The sequence below is a fragment of the Anthonomus grandis genome, chromosome 14 (assembly GCF_022605725.1).
Source record: "Anthonomus grandis grandis chromosome 14, icAntGran1.3, whole genome shotgun sequence".
In the NCBI taxonomy this organism is placed as follows: domain Eukaryota; kingdom Metazoa; phylum Arthropoda; class Insecta; order Coleoptera; family Curculionidae; genus Anthonomus; species Anthonomus grandis.
The window spans coordinates 4,785,286-4,805,944 of NC_065559.1; the positions used below are offsets into that span (position 1 = coordinate 4,785,286).

At 35.1% G+C, this 20,659-nt stretch overlaps 1 protein-coding gene across 7 annotated transcripts in view; it reads right to left on the reverse strand.

The window, feature by feature from the left end:
* Window positions 1-20,659, reverse strand: part of LOC126744573 (AT-rich interactive domain-containing protein 2) — a 97,847-nt gene that overhangs the window by 53,638 nt on the left and 23,550 nt on the right. For all 7 annotated transcript variants that reach the window (XM_050452039.1, XM_050452038.1, XM_050452037.1 and 4 more), the window contains exons 4-8: window positions 16,891-17,042; window positions 7,434-7,652; window positions 3,553-4,458; window positions 3,117-3,389; window positions 594-807 (exon numbers count right to left, since the gene is read on the reverse strand). In XM_050452039.1, the coding sequence (XP_050307996.1) occupies window positions 594-807; window positions 3,117-3,389; window positions 3,553-4,458; window positions 7,434-7,652; window positions 16,891-17,042 (1,764 nt within the window). The remainder of the gene's footprint in view (window positions 1-593; window positions 808-3,116; window positions 3,390-3,552; window positions 4,459-7,433; window positions 7,653-16,890; window positions 17,043-20,659) is intronic.

Genomic DNA, 20,659 nt, shown 5'->3' on the forward strand with positions numbered 1-20,659 from the left:
TTGAAGACTATTGATATTTAACTTGACGATGATTTAACTTATAGAAACTTGAGTGTTTCTTATTAAAACTGAGTTTATAAAACTTCTTTTGTACCGACATTTACCATTGTCGTTACCGACATTTACCATTTTTGAATGTATTTTAATAGTAACAGAAAGTGTACTTTTATTTTGACATGAAAAAGACATACCACCTTTAAAGTCGTTTTTCACAAAAGTTACTGAATATGGCTTATATACCTTGTTGCCCCGAGCACTTTAACTGATATGTCTATATTTATCGTATCAATCTGTAGTGCAACATCCGGACGTGGTTGTCGACTGAAGACCATAAATTTTGTATTGGTGATATTAACGTTGAACCCCATTTCTTGACCTTCTGCGTTTACACAGTTTAGTAGATGTTGCGGGTCTTCTAGTTTATCACTTAGGCATATCGTATCGCTTTTATATATTCTTCATTAATTTTTACTCCCATTTCTCGTTATCGAGTCTGATTATAATATGTTTAAAAGTAGACAGTGTGCAGCCCTGTATGAATTTGGCTTTTTGGTCTTCATAACTTACTTATTTAACTTAAAATCTTAACTTACTTATTGGATCCGGTGCATGGCTCGTACGTCGCCCTTAACCACGCCAGCGCGAACTGTTCGTTCTCCTGAATCGCCTGCTGATGGGCGTGTTGTTGCTGAATCAGCATTTGCGGACTCATCGATGGGATAACAGAGGACGCCGATACTACCGGAGTAGTTGTAGTCACAGTCGGTGTCGCTACTACCGCAGTTTTCAGTGGCGTCGTAGTTTGGTCTGAAAACCGTAAATTCGTATTATATAAATTAAGCGTACAAGAGAATACAAGAACCCAGGCAGATGATATAAGAACATTCGCAAGAACAACCTGATGAGTATAAGTTGCATAAGAAAATAAAAGAAACAGCTGGAGTATATCGAAAACTTTCTCTTCACATATAAAATGAACAAGGACAAATGGCACAAGATAACACCATTTGTCCTTTATATTTGCAGATGAGAGACACAGTCAGAAGAGACTATTACGAGCAATAAAAAGCTCAAAAGAAAGAAAACAGAACAGATTTAGTGCCTATTGAATTGCTCAAATTACTATAGACAATAAGGAATTAAAAGGCTATACAAAGGCTTTTTCCCAACCAAATGGCTTACATTACATTTTATTCCACTTTCAAAAAAAAAAAAAAAACGACGCAACAAGATGTGAAGATCAAAGATTTATCTAGCTTGATGAGTTACACTCAAGTGTTGTTGTTGTTGTGTTCTGAAGGTTATTCACTACAGAATCTCCACAAAATGCGAAAGCGCTGTGTGATCCGCGCAATTCTACTATATACACTAACTCTACATTTTTTCAAAAAAGCTTTAACTTAGCTATACCAGATCTATACCGAAAAAAATCACTCTATTCTCATGCTCCTCTAATTTTCAGTTTGAGATAGGGATATATAAATGGGAATTCAATTTTCTCCTCTATTTTCTATATCATGGTTTCATTTTGTTACTGGTCTCTGGATCGTCTGGAATATTAATTGGTCCAATTAAACCAGAAAAATCTCATTTTATTCCCTTCCTGCTCTAAATTTCAGGCTGAGAAGGGGATATATAAATGGAAGTTCATTTTTTTCCTCTATTTCCTATATCATGGTTTCATTTTAATATTGGTGTCTGGATATAGTGTTTTTCGTTCGAAATACGAGGGTGGTCCCAGAAGTACCCGACCCAAGAAAGAAAACACGACAATTTTGGAAAAAAATTTAATTATTTTTCAATGTAATCTCCTTTCAGCTCTATACACTTTTCTTAGCTATGTTTTATAAGTTCGATCCCCTTTTTATAATAAGAACTGTCTTGCGCCTCGAAATAGCCATTAACTGCAGACATCACTTCTTCATTGTTGGCAAATCTTTGACCACTGAGACAACTTCTTCTTAACCAAATGCGGCCGTTTTTGCTTGATTTCTTTGCTCAAACGTTGCAATAAGTTCGCATAATACTCGCCGTTGATAGTTTTACCTTTTTCAAGATAGTCAATGAAAATTATCCCTCGCGCATCCCAAAAAATCGACGCCATGACCTTGCCTGCAGATGAAAAGGTTTTCGCCTTCTTCGGAGCCGGTTCTCCCTTTTGAATCCATTGTTTTGATTGTTTCTCTTTGAAAAAAAAATTCTGCTTTGTTGCTATTAAGTTTCGCTAAACACTCAATTGAAACATCTTCACGACACTGTTTTTGCTCGAGTGTGAGCAAACGCGGCACCCATCTTGCACACAGCTTTCTCATGTCAAAATTTTTAGTTAATATGCGATGTACCGCACTTTTTGAAATGCCTACTATGTCCGCTAGCTCGCGCACTTTCAGTCGACGATCATCCAGTACCACTTTGTGAATTTTTTTTTAAATTTCTGGAGTCGTCAGCTCATTTGGTCGAGCACTGCGATGCTCGTCTTGGCAGCTCGTACGGCCTCGTTTAAACTCTGCTACCCAATATTTTACTGTTGTTAATGAAGGAGCAGACTCACCCAGAGTAGAATCTAGTTCAGCTTTTATATCGGGCTGAGGCCCTTCAAATAAAAGTATTGTATCATATAACGATGACCAATTTTTCCCATTTTTACAAATTCACTGAAAACGTTCACTATTAATGGCTGCCAAACAAATACTAAACAACGTGGCGTCTTCAAACTTGAAACATATGCTTTATAGATTGTATACTTTCTAATATACTGATATTTTTCAAACTACTACCAACATCTCTAGGTCAGGCCGGGTACTTCTGGGACCACCCTCGTAGTGTTACATTAAATTAATTTGGCAATTTTAACTGTCTTTGCAATTCCTAAATTTTTGTGACATAATTACTGCAGTCATATTATTCTAGTACTCGTTTATAATTTTGTGTATAGTATAAGTATAGATACATGACATATCTCTGTTTTTTTTTGTTCTTAGTCTTAGGATTTCAGATTAATATTCTTTTATGCAAAAATTCCATACATTTTACGTAAGCTTCTGTATCTTTTATTTTTTAATTGTAGCAAAACTGTGGAAATAAATAAATTAAAATAACTTAGATAAAATACTTACCAGTTTTGGCGGGTGACGATAACAGCCTCTGGGGCGCAATAGTCACATTCCTAATAGGGGTGTTCGACATTGTAGTCATGACTTTTACGGGCGTCACAGACGGCGGTGGGGGCGAACTAACGATATTGCCGCTATCCATGCTGCTGGTGGTGGCTGTAGCCGAGTTGCCTTGTTGCGGGGAAGTCTGTTGATTATTTGTTTGATTGTTCGTTTGCTGCTGCGTTTGCGACTGTAGGTGGCTGCCGGGCGGTATGGTTTCCACCAGTTTCATACCTTTAAGTGAACGAATTGGTTTTATTAAAAGTAAAATAATAAATAAAAGTATACATGGTTGAATGTTGAAGAAAGTGAATGATTTACCCCCAATTTCAAAAAGAGTTCTTTCTTCTATAAAATTTTAGAAAAATTAATAAAACCTTTGTAGCTAACCACTTACCTATGCAAGCTTTTGGCCCATAGCTTTTTCCCTCAACTGTAACGAGCGACACCAACGTATCAATTACTCCATGGATATTCCCGATAAAATTACACGACCTTTCCCCCAACGAGGACAACGAATACAAACATTCCAAAGTATAAATAAGTAGCATCACGTCGTGTATAGTGAGAAACGAGCAGACCCTCTTGTATACGGTGGATTCCAGAGAGCGAATGAGCACATCCTCATTTCTCTCGTTCTGGCTTAATTTATTTAATACTTCTACCGAAGACAGACAACACGCCCGATCGTCGCTCTGTAGATTTTTACTGATTACTTTCAATAAAGAGGTGCCCAACAAATCGTTCTGACCGTTCAGGTCAAAATCGGCCGCTATGTTCCCCAACATATCTAGACCCAGGTTGCGTAGAGTGCCCCACTGCGAACACGAGCACAACAACAAAAACCGTAAAAACGTCGAGTTTTTAGTCAATACCGACACGTTATCCTCCATAAAGCATAAGTTCCTTAAGATCGTAGCTACTTGCAACACTCGCTGGCCTACGTAATCCTGCGTACCGAGTGTCCGTCTCAAACAAAACAATTCCCTATCGGAAGGATCGGATTTAAATCTAAAATACTTTGGCGGCTTTAAGCTATCTTCTACCAGTTCACATTCGATGTCGGATTCGCGCGATTCCGACCGCTTGCCGCCCTTCTCGCTCGAATCGAGAAGGGCATATTTTAACGTGTCGTCCTTTATTAGCGTATCACAGGGTTTTTCGTCCTCCTTCCGCGTGTAGAAGTTATTTTCGTTAGTGAGATCGAGGAACTCGTCGGACTCGAGCACGTCGCTCCAGAAATTGTGGATCGGCTTCTTTCTTACGTCGCTGTAAATGTGCACGAACAATTGTCGGAGAGAGCCTAAAAAGAAAATATATTTAGTTATAGTAATATCAAATCAAACTTTATCTATTTCCGTCTTTTGGTCCCCTCATTATATTGCTTTAAGATTATTTACGAGTCTTTTAATAAATTCTTAGAAAAAGTTATAAAAAATCAGTGTTTTTTTTAGTCATTTTTTATTATAATCTGCTCTCTACATTTATCCAGATAATAATAATAATAATAACTCAAGTTCAAATATATTTATTGTCTAACAGGAATCTAAACCTAATCACTAAGAGAATATATGAAAATAGAAGTAATGAAAATGCATATGTAATGAAAACTAATAATAATCATATACAGTGCGGCTCTTAATTGTCCCCCTCCCCCTCTTATATTTTGAATAAATTTATATAAAAATTTTAAATTTGGCACATATCATTAGCCTACTACCTACCTACTACTTTTTGATCCCTCGCTCATTTTGCAAAACTCCAAAATGGTGTCAAAAATAAAATTAAATAGAAAGGTGGGTCGTGCGGTACATCGTTTGAAAGCTCCCACTAAATGCTTTATGGTCTTAGAATATTAAGCCATTACCTCTACCGATAGCAAAATGGCAGCCTTTCAAAATCTTATTTTTCGCATTTTTATTTCCATTTAAAATAATTAAACTTTACGTAACACAGAAAAAGTACAAAAGATGTTGAAAATGTGCACCATTAACTTCAAGACATTAAGATAATCTATTGGAGAACAATTCACGAACATTTTGGAAAGTGGCAACATCAATATTGCGACCAATCCACCGATTAGGTTAAGTAAGTTAAATATTCTCTAACATTTCTGCTAAAGGGAGGCGGTGCCCCATCTTGTTGAAAAACTGTTTCCAACTCAAACTCATGAGGATTGTCTTCAATAATCTCAAGGATCAGTGGTTCTACTGCATTTTCCAACATGTTTAAATAAAGTTCCCAGTCAAATTTAGGTCTTTACTACACATGAACAGGTTTAGTAAAGAAAATAAAATTAAATAAAAATGTGTAAAATAACATTTTGAAAGGCTTCCATTTTCCTATAGTTAGAAATAATGAGCTAATATTCCAGGACCGTAAATCATTCAGTGGGATCTTTCAAACGATGTATCGCATAACCCTCCTTGCTATTTTAATTTTATTTTTCAAATAAAATTGGTAAACAATATGTAACAACAAAAAGTAGTATTTAGGTTGCTAATGATGTGTGCCAAATCACAAATTTTTATATAAATGCATTCAAAAGATCGGAGAGGGGGAAACAATTAAAAGCCGAATTGTATAAAAAACCTAAAAAGATGAGTAGTCATTAAATATGTACAAAAAAAGTACAATTTTTTTAAAATGACGAGGAGATATGTTAAACAGATCGACATCCAGATTCAAATGGACAAAGTTAAACAAAGAGCATGCTCTGTATAAATCCTCTTTCTTTGCTAAATTTGAGCTATATATTTGTAAGTAATTTTTTTTTTACCTTCTAGTATTAATGTAAGGCACAACAAAGTGTAGAGGTGCTAACAATTCCAGGCAGTTAATATGACCATTACATATGTAATTTGAAGAGAAAAAGCAAAGCGGCACAAATGGTTTCCTGATATATGGAAAGCATATTAAATCCGCTGAGTTACAAGTGCTGATCGTATCCTTGTTCGGAGTAAACTACATCAGGTTTCAAAGCAGTATATTTTAGAAATTTACGTTGGACAGATTCAAGTCTAACAATGTGAACAATATAGTTTGGATACCAGAGTGGAGCCGAATAAAGTAATCCCAATTTTATTTGGAAATTAAACAAGATGATTCTACTTGATATATTAGTGAAGTCCGATGTAGTTCTTATAATAAAACCAATAGATTTGAAAGGTGACTTTTTGATGTTATCTATATGATTGCAAAAATTAAGCCTCTTGTCAATATAATCACAGTTACAAAAAATTGTACCATTTAATGTACGGTCAAAACTAACTTTGAAAAGAAATGGACATCTTAGACTTTGCAATATTAAGAGGAAGCCTATTAATCTTGCACTAGTTATAGATTAAATTAAGATCGTTTTGGAGAAGCAAACAGTCTTCCCAATTAGTTATAATAGGTAATAGCTTTAGGTAGTCAACAAACAGAAGACAATTGCTTAAAATATTAACAGATATATCATTGATAAAAATGTAAAACACAAAAAGAACAAGATTGCTACTCTGAGGAGCACCCCTATATGCTTTATAAACATATGACCTAAACCCATTATACTTTACAAACTGGTGTCTATCTAATGGATAGGAAGCAAAAAATTCTACAAGATTAGAATAAAAGTCAAGCCTGATAATTTTCTGAGCAAGAAGTCCATGGTCTAGTTGACATTTATTATTTATAGCCTCATATGCAGTCCGAAAGTTAGTTAGTAAGAAGTTAGTTACTGTTAATCTGGACTGAAAGAAACCATGCTGGATTGGTAAAATTATTTTAGATTACCTTTATTTTTTTCCGATTCTGTATGAAAGTTTGTTTTCTTTAGGAATTCTATTTGTTATATTTTGTTTAAATGATGTATGAATTTTAATTAATATGTAATAATTTGTTTTCTACTTTTTTATAGATATTTCAAGCCATTAGACTTAAATTTTGACTTGTGCAAACACATACTATAAAAATGATTTGATATTATCTCAACATTTGCGCTCACTATCTGGAGCTTTCCACCCGTTTAACTATAAATTTCCCCTCAATATCTCTATATTTCCGGCATTATCAAAAAATGTTCTTTTTCTGCAATTTTTTACTTATCATCCGTAAATTCCCACTTAACATCTGGTATTTCCAAAAAAAAACCGCCACCTACAATGAATGAAAAAAAGCAAAGCTATACGTTCAAAAATTAAACAAATTTAGAACACCTCATCAGGTATCTTCTTAAAATCATCAAAGGGGATCAACATCTCCCAAAAAAAAAACAAAAAAAAATTTTCTCGTACTCACTGTGATTGAAGATTCCCGCGTGCGCCAACAAAAACGTGACGATCCTGGGATGCTTGTCCAACTTCAAGTTATGCCTGTTGTCGTTCGACAGTAGGGTGCACACGTTAATGGCGAAATCCTGCTCGTTAGGCAGCGGCGAAATCAATGAGAGAGCCAGCCTGTCATAGTCCGAGGCCTTGTACAGGTTCGAATCCAGATGGAATTGCTCACGTTTCTCATCTAAAAGAAAACATTGAAGTTATTTTTGATGTATACTATTAAAGCGATTTCGAAAAATATACATATAACAGATACAAAAGTTTAAATGGGTAAATAATTTGCTGTTTTGGCAGTATAATTCAAAGCAGATTTAATCTAAATCACACGCCCAAATATTAAAATAATTGCACATTTTGTAGATAGATAGGTGTTTATAAATATTAGTTCCAGGGAGGCTTAAATGCAACATCTTTTCTGTTTGCTATATTTCTAACAAGAACAGCAACATTTAGTAATTTCAGGGGAACCAACGTTGTTTAAACTGAACGCGCTCCATGGTTTGAATCCAAACGTTATATTGACAAGACCAAATTATACTAGCATATTCCAACTTTGGTAATACCAGATTGTCGATTTACTTCACACAATACTCCACATTAAAATGTTTATTAGATCTGACAATGAGACCTATTGTTTTGTATGCCTCATTCACCATATCAACAATTTGATGAGTAAAAGACAGATTCCTCAGATTGTAGTTGACCACAACACCTAAAACCCTTTCATTCGTAAATATTTGAAGAAAAGTAACATTGATATTGCAACAATATTCTATGATAGTACGATTAAGTGTTATAGACAAGTGGTGCGCATTTCCGCTTAAATTTATAAGCATTTTCCGCCTTATACTTATCGGAACTCTGTTTACTATTTTTAGGAGGACATATATCGCCTGTTGCAGACAATATACCCAAGCCTCGTTTACAAATCGCCGAAACTAGGCAATCCGCTACACTCACACGTCAAACGTCAACTTCATTACCGTTATTTAATATATTTTTTGTTGGCAACACTACAAATGTTCAGAGTCACCAACATCAAAAGGACACAACCACTATAAAAATGGCGGCCAACAGGCAGTGGTCATTTTTGGGTATGGGGGCCATATGCATTAGCAGTCCAGATATATTTATTAAGTTCTGTGCAATGCGTGCCTACAGGGGGCCATATTGATTTTAATTTGACAGAATGCTGATTTACACAATACCAATAAAATTTTGGACATATGCTGGAGACAAGCGTACCAACATAATCATATAAAATAGTCGAAGATCGAACCGATGTAGCCCGCTAAAATTAACCTTATTTTTTGATCACACCTCGTATTTGTGTCTTGTGAATTTAAATTATCTGTGAAAGCCGTTGCTTATACCACATCATCAATGAATGATCCGACAACGTCGCCGACGGGAGAATGAAGAGGTGCGAACAGTCGACGGGCAGCCGCCCGCCCTTCCGCCCTTTAGCGGCACCCCACGAAGGGTTGAGGGTTATCGATTTGCCCTCTCTTGGTTGATGCCGCCGCGAGCCGGTGTTTACCGGGGTCGGGATTGAGCGATTGGGCTTTGCCGGCACGCTTTTGGCCGACATGCGAACCACGGTTGCAAATGCGGGGATTATCCGCACCCGGATTCTTCTGTACCTCCTCCCTCCGTCAATTCGCCGTCGCGGCCGTGCATTCGTTTCATTTACCGCTAACAAGGCTCCCGGAATTCGGAATGCTTTTCTTTAGGTGCGTTATGAGTATCACATTTTTAAAAAAATCTTTCTGTTTCTTTTATCAGACAGTATCGAGTGTCAATTTGAAAACACCCCACCTTCGTTCATTCTGCTTCACTCAATAGTATTGGGCGATATTTCACCGGTGAATGGAAAATCACTGGCGCTACCGGCGATTTACTTCTTGCAAATACTGCAACCGGCGAATCGTGAAATACTGAAAGCGTCGATCAGCACAGGATGATCGCCGAAAATATAATACCAGGGTCATTTGAAAAGTTCTCGGCCTTACCGGCAAAACGTCGCTGTATATTCGAGATCTCTCGCTTACCGATAGATGCCCTTTACATATGTATGACATAAAAATTTCAAGTCATTTCGGTCAGTACAAAACACATGGTATCCTTCAACTTTTGACAGTTGACAATTGTTTAAAAAAATGGACCAAATCGAATATCGCGCGGTGAAAGTTCCTCTCTTTGAAAGGGAAAAAACTGGGGAAGTGAAAGAAGAGTTAGTTCCGTGTATGGTGAATCATCGCACTCATTTACAACCGTGAACCATTGAATGGCCGAGTTTAAACGCTGTCGTACAAGCATTTTTGACGTTCTTGAACGTTCTGGACGTATAGGGTCTACCAATAAGAATTATATAAGTTCATTTTGTAGTTTATTATGTAACATTATGTTTTAAACAAAATATCATTAAGATGTCCACCTCAGCTACGGCGGCAGACTTTTAGACGATGAACCCAATTTTCAATCACTTTTTCTAACAAGTTGGGCTGAATTTCGCGAATAACCCTAGATTGTTAACTTTCAACTCATTGATGGTTTAAGGATTGTTAGAATACACCTTTAAATTCACATATCCCCAAAGAAAAAAGTCCAGGGGAGTAAGATCACAGGACCTTGGTGGCCAGTTGAATTGAAATTATTCGATCTTCAAAAAGCTCTCTTAATAAATTAATTATGGCTCGGGCGGTGTGTGATGTTGCTCCGTCCTGTTGAAACCAATTCTGTTCGAAGTCTCCACCATCAATTGCAGGCCAAAGAAAGTTTGTTATCCATGTCGCGGTAGCGCTCTCCGTTGACTGTCACAGTACGCCCCCCTGCATCCTCAAAAAAGTATGGACCGATAATTCCACCGACATGCAAACCACACCACACAGTCACTTTTAACGGGTGTAATGGCACTTGTACTAATTTCTGGGGATTGTTCTGACACCAGAAGCGGCAATTTTGCGTATTGACAACGCCACTAAGACAAAAATGGGCTTCATCTGAATAGATGATTTGTTTCTCAAAATCGGCATTTTGTTCCAACTGCAACAGGGCCCAGTCGGTAAACGTTCTTCGCAAACGATAGTCAGTAGGCTTCAATTCTTGAGTTAGAACCATCTTATATGGATGTAGGCCTAAGTCTTTCTTCAAAATGCGCCACAGAGACATTGGTGAAATGCCTAATTGCTGAGAACGGCGCAAAACAGACATATTGTTATTCGCGTCAACACTTTCTCTTGCAGCACGATATTTTCAGCGGTCCTTGCACTTTTTTGTCGCGTTGGTGGCTTATTATCCAGAAGAGTGTACTCCAGTTCAAACTTATTAATTGTGCGCCTTATTGCAAGCTCAGAAGGCCGTCCACGATGGCCAAAATCTCCTCAAGAGCACGATAACAGGCTCAAACCGATTGCGTATTTTCGTAATACCTTTTCACGATAGCTATACGTTGCTCTTGACTTAAACGATTCATGATGAAATGTCAAAGTATACTTAACACAACTGACGCTTGATCCGCGTTTTGACACATACCATTTTGCGTACATGGCGCACTAAACTTCTATCACTTCTATTGGTAGACCCATTACAAAAGTTTCCGCGGATGGTGCACACAATCGTAATGGAAGATCGCCAATTAACTATTAAAGAAATTGCTGAGGCTTGCGGGATATCGACTGAACGGGTGCATAAGATTTGACATGAAGATTTGTGCATGGCAAAATTATCCGCGCGATGGATGCCGCGTTTGTTGACAATCGACCAAAACGTGTCGAGTTTTTACACCGACTAGTCACTGTCGACAAAACATGGATCCATCACCATACTCCGGAAACTAAACAGTCAATACAGTGGATTGCGGTGAGGGAACCAGCTCCGAAGAAGGCAAAGGTCGTTCTTTCTGCTGGAAAAGTGATGGCGACAGTTTTTTGAGACAGCCATGGTATAATTATGGTTGATTACCTTAAAAAAGGGAAAACCATCAATGGACCCTCCTATTCCGCTGCGTTATTGGACCGATTGAAAGCGGAACTCAAGAAACGACAACAATTTGGCGAAGAAGGTGCTGTTTCATCAGGACAACGCGCGAGTCCACACGTGCATGGTCGCAATGGCGAAATTGAAGTTTGAAGTTTCAACATCCACCGTACTCACCAGAACTAGCTCCGAGTGACTTTTTTTTGTTCCCCAACTTCAAACTCAAATACTGAGGTGGAAGAGGCAGTAAACCTGTATTTTTCAGATTTACCTAAAGATAATTTTTCCGATGGCCTAAAGGGTTGGGATAAGCGTTTGATGAAATGTATTGATTTGTGTGGAGAATGTCGAGAAATAAATTTTTGTTCTGCTTGAATTATGTGTTTTTCTTAAAAAGACCGAAAATTTTTCAAGTGACCCTCGTATAATATCTATCATTTAAGAATATATGAAGGAAAACGGTTATTTCAATTTTTGGTTGTAGATTTCAACAGAACTCTTGCATGGTTGACTCCATGCCTAGAAAATACCATGTGTTTTAGTAGTTTTGATTTATTATAATTTAAAGCAGACATTTGCAAACAAAAATCATTTACAGCCCACTGTGTGTCGTCGTCCTCGTTACGTTATACAAATATGCGCCGTTGAAATCCTCAGCTCTCGGCTATCATGAATATTTTATTGATTTGTAATACAATTTTTAGTAGCTGAATATTGAAAAAGGACAAAAAATGAGAAGCGGGCGATGTTTTAACGTATATAGAGGGTTTTTTGAGCAGGAATATAATATAGAATGATTTTTGGTTCAGCTACTACAAAAATTATAAAATAATGACTACGTGCCGTGCAGTCATACTAATCGGCACCATTGAAACCCTAGTACGATTCTAATTAGCATTTTATGACTATAAATCAAATTAAAATATACTGCCCATTTCACCGTTTTTTTTTCTGTTAATTCTCGAAGACCTTTAAAGGTTAAAGCGCAACAGCAGCAGCTAATAACACACTCTTTAACCGTACGCATAAAATCGTGTGAGCACAAGGAGCGAGAAAGCGTATTATTTTCCACATAAAGTATGAAGCTTTTGTACACTCGTCCCCTTCAACAAGTTCATGCCGTCGGCGCACGGCTAAAATCAATACACATGTTTTACCGATTTATTTATTTCGCTGCTGACAACTAGGGGAGACATACGGAATATTTTAACTTGTAATGATTTGGAACCATTTTAAAATGAACGTAGGATGTCGTAAATGATAAGTTCCTGAATCAGAAGAAGTTGCACTTCATTATATCACCATCTCTCTAATAATCATCGTTTCTCCCTCCCTATCTCTAATTATCATGGAAATTCTGACTTTGGAATCTGCTGCTCTCACACCTGTTTTGAATCCAAGATAAACGTCTCCTATCAACATTTTTTTGGCTTTGAATTTTTTAATTGCAACAATGAGTACTTCGATCCTCTTGAGTTCCCTTAGTATTCAAACAGTGTGATTTTGAGTGTACCTATTTAATAGAGATTGTTGGTTATTCAAACCCGTATGCACCGTGTGAACTTAATCTCGATCAGGTGTTTAATCCGCGCAAAAATGGTGGCTTAGTCTTTTCATTACATGATCTACCAAAGAGCAAGGGTTTAATACAAAAATTAGGTGAATTTCTAACCTATCTTTTTTTTTGAGTTCAAGTTGTCTTTTTTGTATAAAAAATTATTTACTTATCTATATGAAATGATAATATTAAAGTTTTATTGTCTCATTATCATCACAGCCTTTGATTGAGATTGAGTCTATGGTAAGATTCTTAGCATCATCGATTATGGATTTCCACCTACAAAATTATGAGAGGAGTGGTTAAATTTCCAAGTAGAATTAGGTTAATGTAGGATATTCATATTATTTAAGTCAAACTAAGAATGAAATACTTTTACTGTTTCTTTAGAATCTGTGATATAACTGCTCAGTTTAGTTTTAATCATTTCCTGAAAATGATAACTGTATTAATGAAATACGTGTCCAGTATAAAATAACAAGTTTTGGTTAGTGGTTGCACCAAAGGTTCAATAGTACTACCACAATTAACTGTTAAAAACCATTAAATATCCGAATGGTTATCAGTATAATTTTACTGAAGCCAGCTGAATTGTAAATAATTCCTGGATATGTTGGAATCTTCAGCTCTATTCAAATGCCCAAATCAATAGTAAGAAAATTAAAGTTTAAGTATTCTTGGGACCAAAATGTGACACAAGACTCGATAATGATGGATTACTGGAATTTCATTGAAAGTCCCAGAGGTCGAAGAGAATTAAAAGAAAGCCAATGAAGTGTCCTTGTCTCATAAATAGAGTCTATGGTACTAACCCAAATCAGAGTTCACATAGGGATTCTAATGAATTTCTGGAGCCTCACCCAGAGTTATCCACAGGGCAAAGAACTTAAAAATGACAATATATCTTGGTTTTACGTCTTGGACTAGGTCTAATGACCTTAAGCTCCTCTCAATCTAAATTAAAAGAAGAATTTCCTTTCAGAATATTCAAACTTTTCAAAGGAAATTCTGTCTGGAACTGATATATGCTACTGAAAGGACCAGAAGTTCACTTAGGAATTTTTATGGATTTCTAGAGCCTCACCAAGAGTTATCAAAAGCAAAAGAACTGGGAAAAGTCAACGTTGGTTTCTCAACGTCATAACGTCTATAAATTAGGTGTAAAGGTTAGCTTACCTCATCCTTCTCTTAGTGAAGTAAAGAATTTCCTTGCAGTATATCCAAACTTGTATATCCTTCTAACTAGAGCTGAGATTCATGGCCATGAATTAGATCTTAAGGAGCAATCTAAGAAACTCATAATTCATTCTCGAAAACGACTGATAATGAATGAATTTTGTCCATTGGTTTTACTGCCAGGAAGCAGAAGTTCACATAAGGATTTTGATGAATTTCTAGATCCTTACACAGAGGCCAAAGAACTTGGAAATGCTAAAGAAAATGAAGAATTTCATTGAAAAACTATTTTTTTTTCAAATGAAATACAGAAATATTTCAAATCCCTGTAAGATTCGGAAAAAGAAACCTAATAATCGTATTGCTCTATATACTGAGAAAAGATAAGTTTATAGTTAAACCAAATTGCCAAACCTTAATAAGACACTGACGCTCAAGCTGAAAATAATCCAATTGTTAACTGAAAGTAAATGGATTCTTCTTACAACTAAAGTTTCTTACTTTACATTTCCTGGTATTCAAAATTAATTTATTTTTATTGCGCTACAGCAAAAAGGCATTAATATCATTTTGCAGCAACTTACATAACTTTATGACCCTAAACACACGTTTATATCATCTGCAAAAATCAGAACAGGCAAATTCAATATTATGTATGAAACAACTCAAAAGGAATGTAGAGAGATACCCATCCTGAGGAACACCTGAAGTAATCTCAACGTCTGGAGACACTCTTAAGGAACTCACATTTTAAACAATCAAATTTGTAAAGTTTAAAATGATCAGATGGCTATAGTCTCCTTGCTTTATACAGTCCATGTGCTAAGTCCTATAGTTAACCCAAGGATTCTGAGCACCCTCTGACCACCAAAGACCTGCCAGGAGCAGAGGTTCATTTCCGTGGAATTCCTCATTGCAGTGCCATAACTAATGATAATAAAATAATGTTTTTCTATTGTATTTAAGAAGACTATGCTATGAAAACACAATTTTCCAAGAATCCACTCAATTGTTTAAAAATTAAACAGACAAAGAACTAAATTTAATAACTGCTTCTGAAGTTTCATAATTTCTCTAACTAAATGACCATATCCAATAACATCAAAAAACTTTTAGGAATTTTTGGGCAGACTATGGGACTATAACACAATTTTCAAAATTCCAATCCAGACAAGATAATTTGGAAATGGAGGTATAAAAAAAAGTGAAAGGCGAGAGAGACATTTGGTTACACTTAATAATTTAATTCTCTTGTTGTAATCACGAGCAACTGGTTTTACCAAAAAGGGAGACATCTAACAGTGGATTCCACTAACACCAGAATTTCTAGATTAAAATTTCCTTTGTCACTAAAGGAGACATTCCGTTAATGATTTTCAGACACAATGGATAACAATTCGTTACAGAGGTTCACTTTTGAAGCTCAAATCCACCACAAAGAACTAAACTTAACAACTGCTTCTGCAATTTCATAATTTCTTCTAAATGACCATATTAAACAATATCGACGAAACTTTTTAAAAAAATGACACAAGCAAGGAATATTGAATGTGACCTTAAATTTAAGAAAAAATTAAAGACATTTTTACAGAGTGAAGCTTTTTACTCATTGAATGAATTTTACGCCAGACACTTTTAGTCATATTGTTTTGTTTTATATTATATTTTTATTATTGTTGTTTACTCACTAGTTTTGATACATGTATTTTATAAGTTTTAAGACCTTTACCTGTAATGTTCCCTTATTTTGTTTTATAAATATCCACCGTTTTCTCCTTTTTACAGCTTTGTTAACAACGCGATTTTTGAATTTGAAGAGAAAATTCTTTCCACTACTTAGTATAAGGTTTGGATTTTGTGAATCTGAGTCTAACATCTAATTTAAGGTTAAATAAATAAATAATTACTATTAAACTAGAGTAAATATGCAACAATTGGTTAGTAGCTACATACTTTTAGCAAAAACTGAAAAAGGGTTTATTCAATTAGCAACTACAGTACTGTGTAAATGGAAGAACAGACAAAATGCTCATAGTTTCTTCAAGCAGTTTTCAAATATTGAAACATAATTGTAATTTTAATTTCTTAAATGAATTATCACTTTTTATATGAGTAAGGAAAGAGTTAATTAATTTATCACACATATAATGAAGAGATTTTTTTGAATGAAATTTTCTTGTTCTGTTTTGGACTGGAGCAAGTTTTTACTCTGGTGGAAAAACATAAGGCATTCATAAATGTATACTGCAAACATGGTCACATGCTCTTAAACACTGACCTACAGCTCTAAATAGCCCATTTTCTTAATTATTCTTATTAACCTTTTTTGTATTGTAAAAAAATTTTGTAACATGCTGTCCCTTTATAGAAAATAATACCATACTCAGAACAGATTAGAAATTTGCAAAGTACAGAAACTTCAGTGAAGTATCCATTCATATATTTACTAACCTACTCTAATACTAGAGTTCTTTTTTTATTGCCCTATATGATAATCCCAGTCAAGGTGTTCCTTAACATCTGCATTGTTGCTGACAAAGACTAAACCAGGACGTAACTGTGTCAAAGAATTCATCTGCTTTAGCTATTAATTGAGAGGATAATAATAAATGGAAAAATTGGCGTTTGGTATCTCTTATATTCGTATCATCCAACCACAAGGGTTGTTGTCATAGGCAATATTCGTCGCTTTGAGTTACTTACTTACCAGAAACATTATGCTGCGAATAGAGATATGAGTGAGGCACGGAATTCAGAGCCCGGGCGGACCAGCGCTTGTGTCGGTTCTCCTCGTCGTCGTCGCTGCCCCTGTCACCATCTTCGCCTAAAAAATGGACCTTCTCCCAACGGTCCAAGTACCTAAAAAATTAATTGGATTATTAGAATTTTTGACTGCCACTAATCATACCTTCAGAAAATCATCTATAGTGACAGCCTTAAACACTATAGAACCCTCAATCTATGATAAATATATCCAAAAGGTTTTTCGCAGATCGTTATTATGCCTCATATTTTATGTTTAAAATGGTGTCTATAAGGGTGTTCATAGGTGAACTGTGCTTAAAATAATTGTCTATTTTGATTGCCTTAAAGAGAATCAGTAAATTGTTCTTTATCTTCGGAGGAACGCCAAAGGTCAATAATAACTGAAAATATATGTTTGGGCTAAGATCCGATTAATTTCTCACATCTTCCAAAATTACCCATTTAAACTTTAAAGAACATAATGATGTAAAAGTGTTACAATGATTGTAACATAGATGGTGAACAGGGACTATATAGATTTGTTTTTCCACTCATTAGAGCAATGGCAAACTGGCTCTCTGCAGTTAAGGAGAGTCATATCATTACATACCACTGATTTGGGATGCATGAGGTCATAAGGTTTGAATTAGTTGTTTCACATAAGGATAATAAATAAATTGTAAGCCTACGCGCTACCCTTTAAAATATTATCCTGGACTAAAATATCAGGAAAAACCACCAATTTTTAGTATCAACTTATATTGTTAATCAGAATACACTATGTAATAATAGAAATATTCAAAGAGTATATCACCTTTGAAGGATATTTCAGTTATTGCTTGTTGATACTCAATACACTACAGAGAGTTCTTTGAGCATGATACCCAAGAATTCATCCTCCTTTTTCTTAATTCCCATGAATCTTTGGCCCTCCCACTATTAATTATTTGTACTTTTTTCAAAAACTTCTTCACTGACAAAACCTAAACAATCCGAGCTGATAAACACGGACCAAACGCAACATATTGTGAGTGCCATCCCTAGATTAATATTTTTTAGATAGCAAACCTGTGACCTACTAGCAGCGGGAAATTTAAAATTTGATTATGGCGCCTAATTCTATATTTTTTATGCGCCTATAAAATTAGTGGGAAATGTGTGGTTCTTTCGGAAACAACAGTACGGATTGAAAAAGTGTTAAATTGGGATTTTTTTTGTCTCCATCAAATTAAACAGTAGTAAAAGTAAGTAGTAGAATTAAAGTCCTCCGTTTATCATTTTTTCTATTTGTGTACTATAATTTCTGAAAGACCCATACATTTCCTTCTAGATACGTAGGTCTGGGTTTAAGAAATTAAACAAGAATAAGAAATAAAAAAGTATATTATAAAAGATATTATAACAAAAAATCCACAAGTTATATAATAAAATTTAACAGTAATATATGCTTCTTAAAACAATAAACAAAATATAAAATTTACAATTTACTTAATTTAATTATGAACTTTGTTGTATGAAGAACAAAGTCTGTAAAGTACAATTTGTACAGGGGTAAATAGTAAATGTGTAAAGGTCTATAAAAATTTAATAAAGGAATTACCCCTACACAATTCAGCAATCCTTAGTAGAAGACAGTAAAAATAAATAATCAAATACTAAAGAAATTGGTTTTGGTTGTTATTTAGAAATTAGGAAGCATTTGATACAATGTAATGGTGCATAGAGAATATTGACCTTTTTTGTACCTTGTTTTAAGATTTTCTAAATAAACTTTCTAAGTAGTTTTATAGGGTGATGGTCACGGGAAGATGTTCCTTTAATAACATCAGAGCACCACTAGAAAAGAGAACATTTTGTAATTAAATTTGACTTAAAGAATACGAACTAACATCTGACTAATTGCGCTGTACATAAACGAGCTATGTTACAATTTTCATAAAGAAATTTTAATTATCCTCGATGTATGTATAATCTCCTGGTTGAGTTAAATTACCATTTTTATCTAGCATTTTTAATTGCTTTCTTATGCCTGAGAGGGCGGTTTTGCAAACGTCACCACTATTTATTGTAATTTTCCCATTTGTATAAAATCTCTCAAAAATTGCTCTTGGCGTCAGCTTTAGAGTAAGTTTTCACATGGAAGTTATCAAACACTCTATCCAGAAATAAGATGAGATCTGCTGTATCTTGAGATTCACTGAGTTATTTATTTTGGTCTCTGATGTCTAGAATTAGACAGCATATTCTATCAAGTTTTAAAATCAGTTAAAAAAGACAATCTTACCGCATTTTGCCACATTGCCCGTGTAAGATCCTCCTGTATTACTCAAGACCCAGATGCAGATTCTAACCTTCATTTTATTTATTTTTGAACGCATTACATGACAATCCGTCAGTTTGGTGCATATTCTGTTGTAACCTGTTGCTCTATGTGATCTAAAGTGGTCAATTCTTCATAATCATGGTCTAAAAAAAGACCTTTTTAAAAGGAATGTGCTACACATTTTTAACAAATAAAGATATTAGGTATTTTTTTGATCTGAACCCAAGTATTAAACATATTGGGTCTGTTAATAAACCAGGAAATCTGTGCCTTTTGCTATGCATTGATTTAATACACCAGTTTTTTTTTCAGAATCCACTTCTCGCGTTTGCCGTTTACATTTTCATTCGCCATTTTCACAAAAACAGTTTATTGCAATACCTACTTATGCAAATGCAATGTCGCCAATTCAATTCAAATTATATCTCAGTTCTTATACAATAATCACAATATAATTCACTGCTTTTTTAGAAATTTTCCTTTACCCCACATATCAGCACACCTGAATAAAGCACCTGATATGATTAATATGAGAACAGATCAATTTCGTATATAAGATTTTTCGCAAAATTTGGTTAATGAAAGTTTCTTTCCAAAAAAATTTTGGCAGAAGTAAAAAGAAAATGTCTGCAAAATTCTAGAAGACTATTAAATGCTTGACAGTCCGTACAGTTGGAAACGGTTGATCGCCCAACCATTTAAGTGCCCTGCAGTGGGACTCTGTGTCATATGGAATTCCATTGATTGATTCGATTCTATGCTCGAAAAATGCCGCCAAAACACGACTCGTTTGATCACTTTGAAGCGATACGTCTGGTTTTAGGTTAAATACATGTTGCTAAACTACACCAAAGACCAAACAAAAACAAATAATAGTAAAATAGATCTAAATTTCGATATATTTATCATGGCTTCGGCCTAAAACCCTCTGGTAGGTTCCTGTGGCATAAAAACTTTTATGTAACTTGGAATTGCAACAGGATTATTTCCTTGTTGGATATGGGGCAAAATACCATTTAATAAGAATTGTGCCATTTCTTTATTGATTCTAACTAGTTCTTTAAATCGTGTGTCCTCGATAGAAAAAGGATCACTTTCTTCCCTCAACTGACGTGTCTCCCAATTTGCTGCTCTTAAGTGCTCCACGCTCCTCCTCTTCAGCAGCTAATATATTGCTACATTTAAGGGAATATCGCCAAAGTCGCAAACACTGGAAGAAAAATACAATATAAAAATAAGAATGCAAATAACATACAAGCACGGTTCTCTATACAAGCAAAAACAATTATTATCCAAGTAAGAAAGTATATATAAGGTATACCTACACCTACACCTACCTAAAGTATATGATCTGGAAGAGCATAAATTAATTCAGATTTAAACAGATAGTATATAGCCAATCATAATA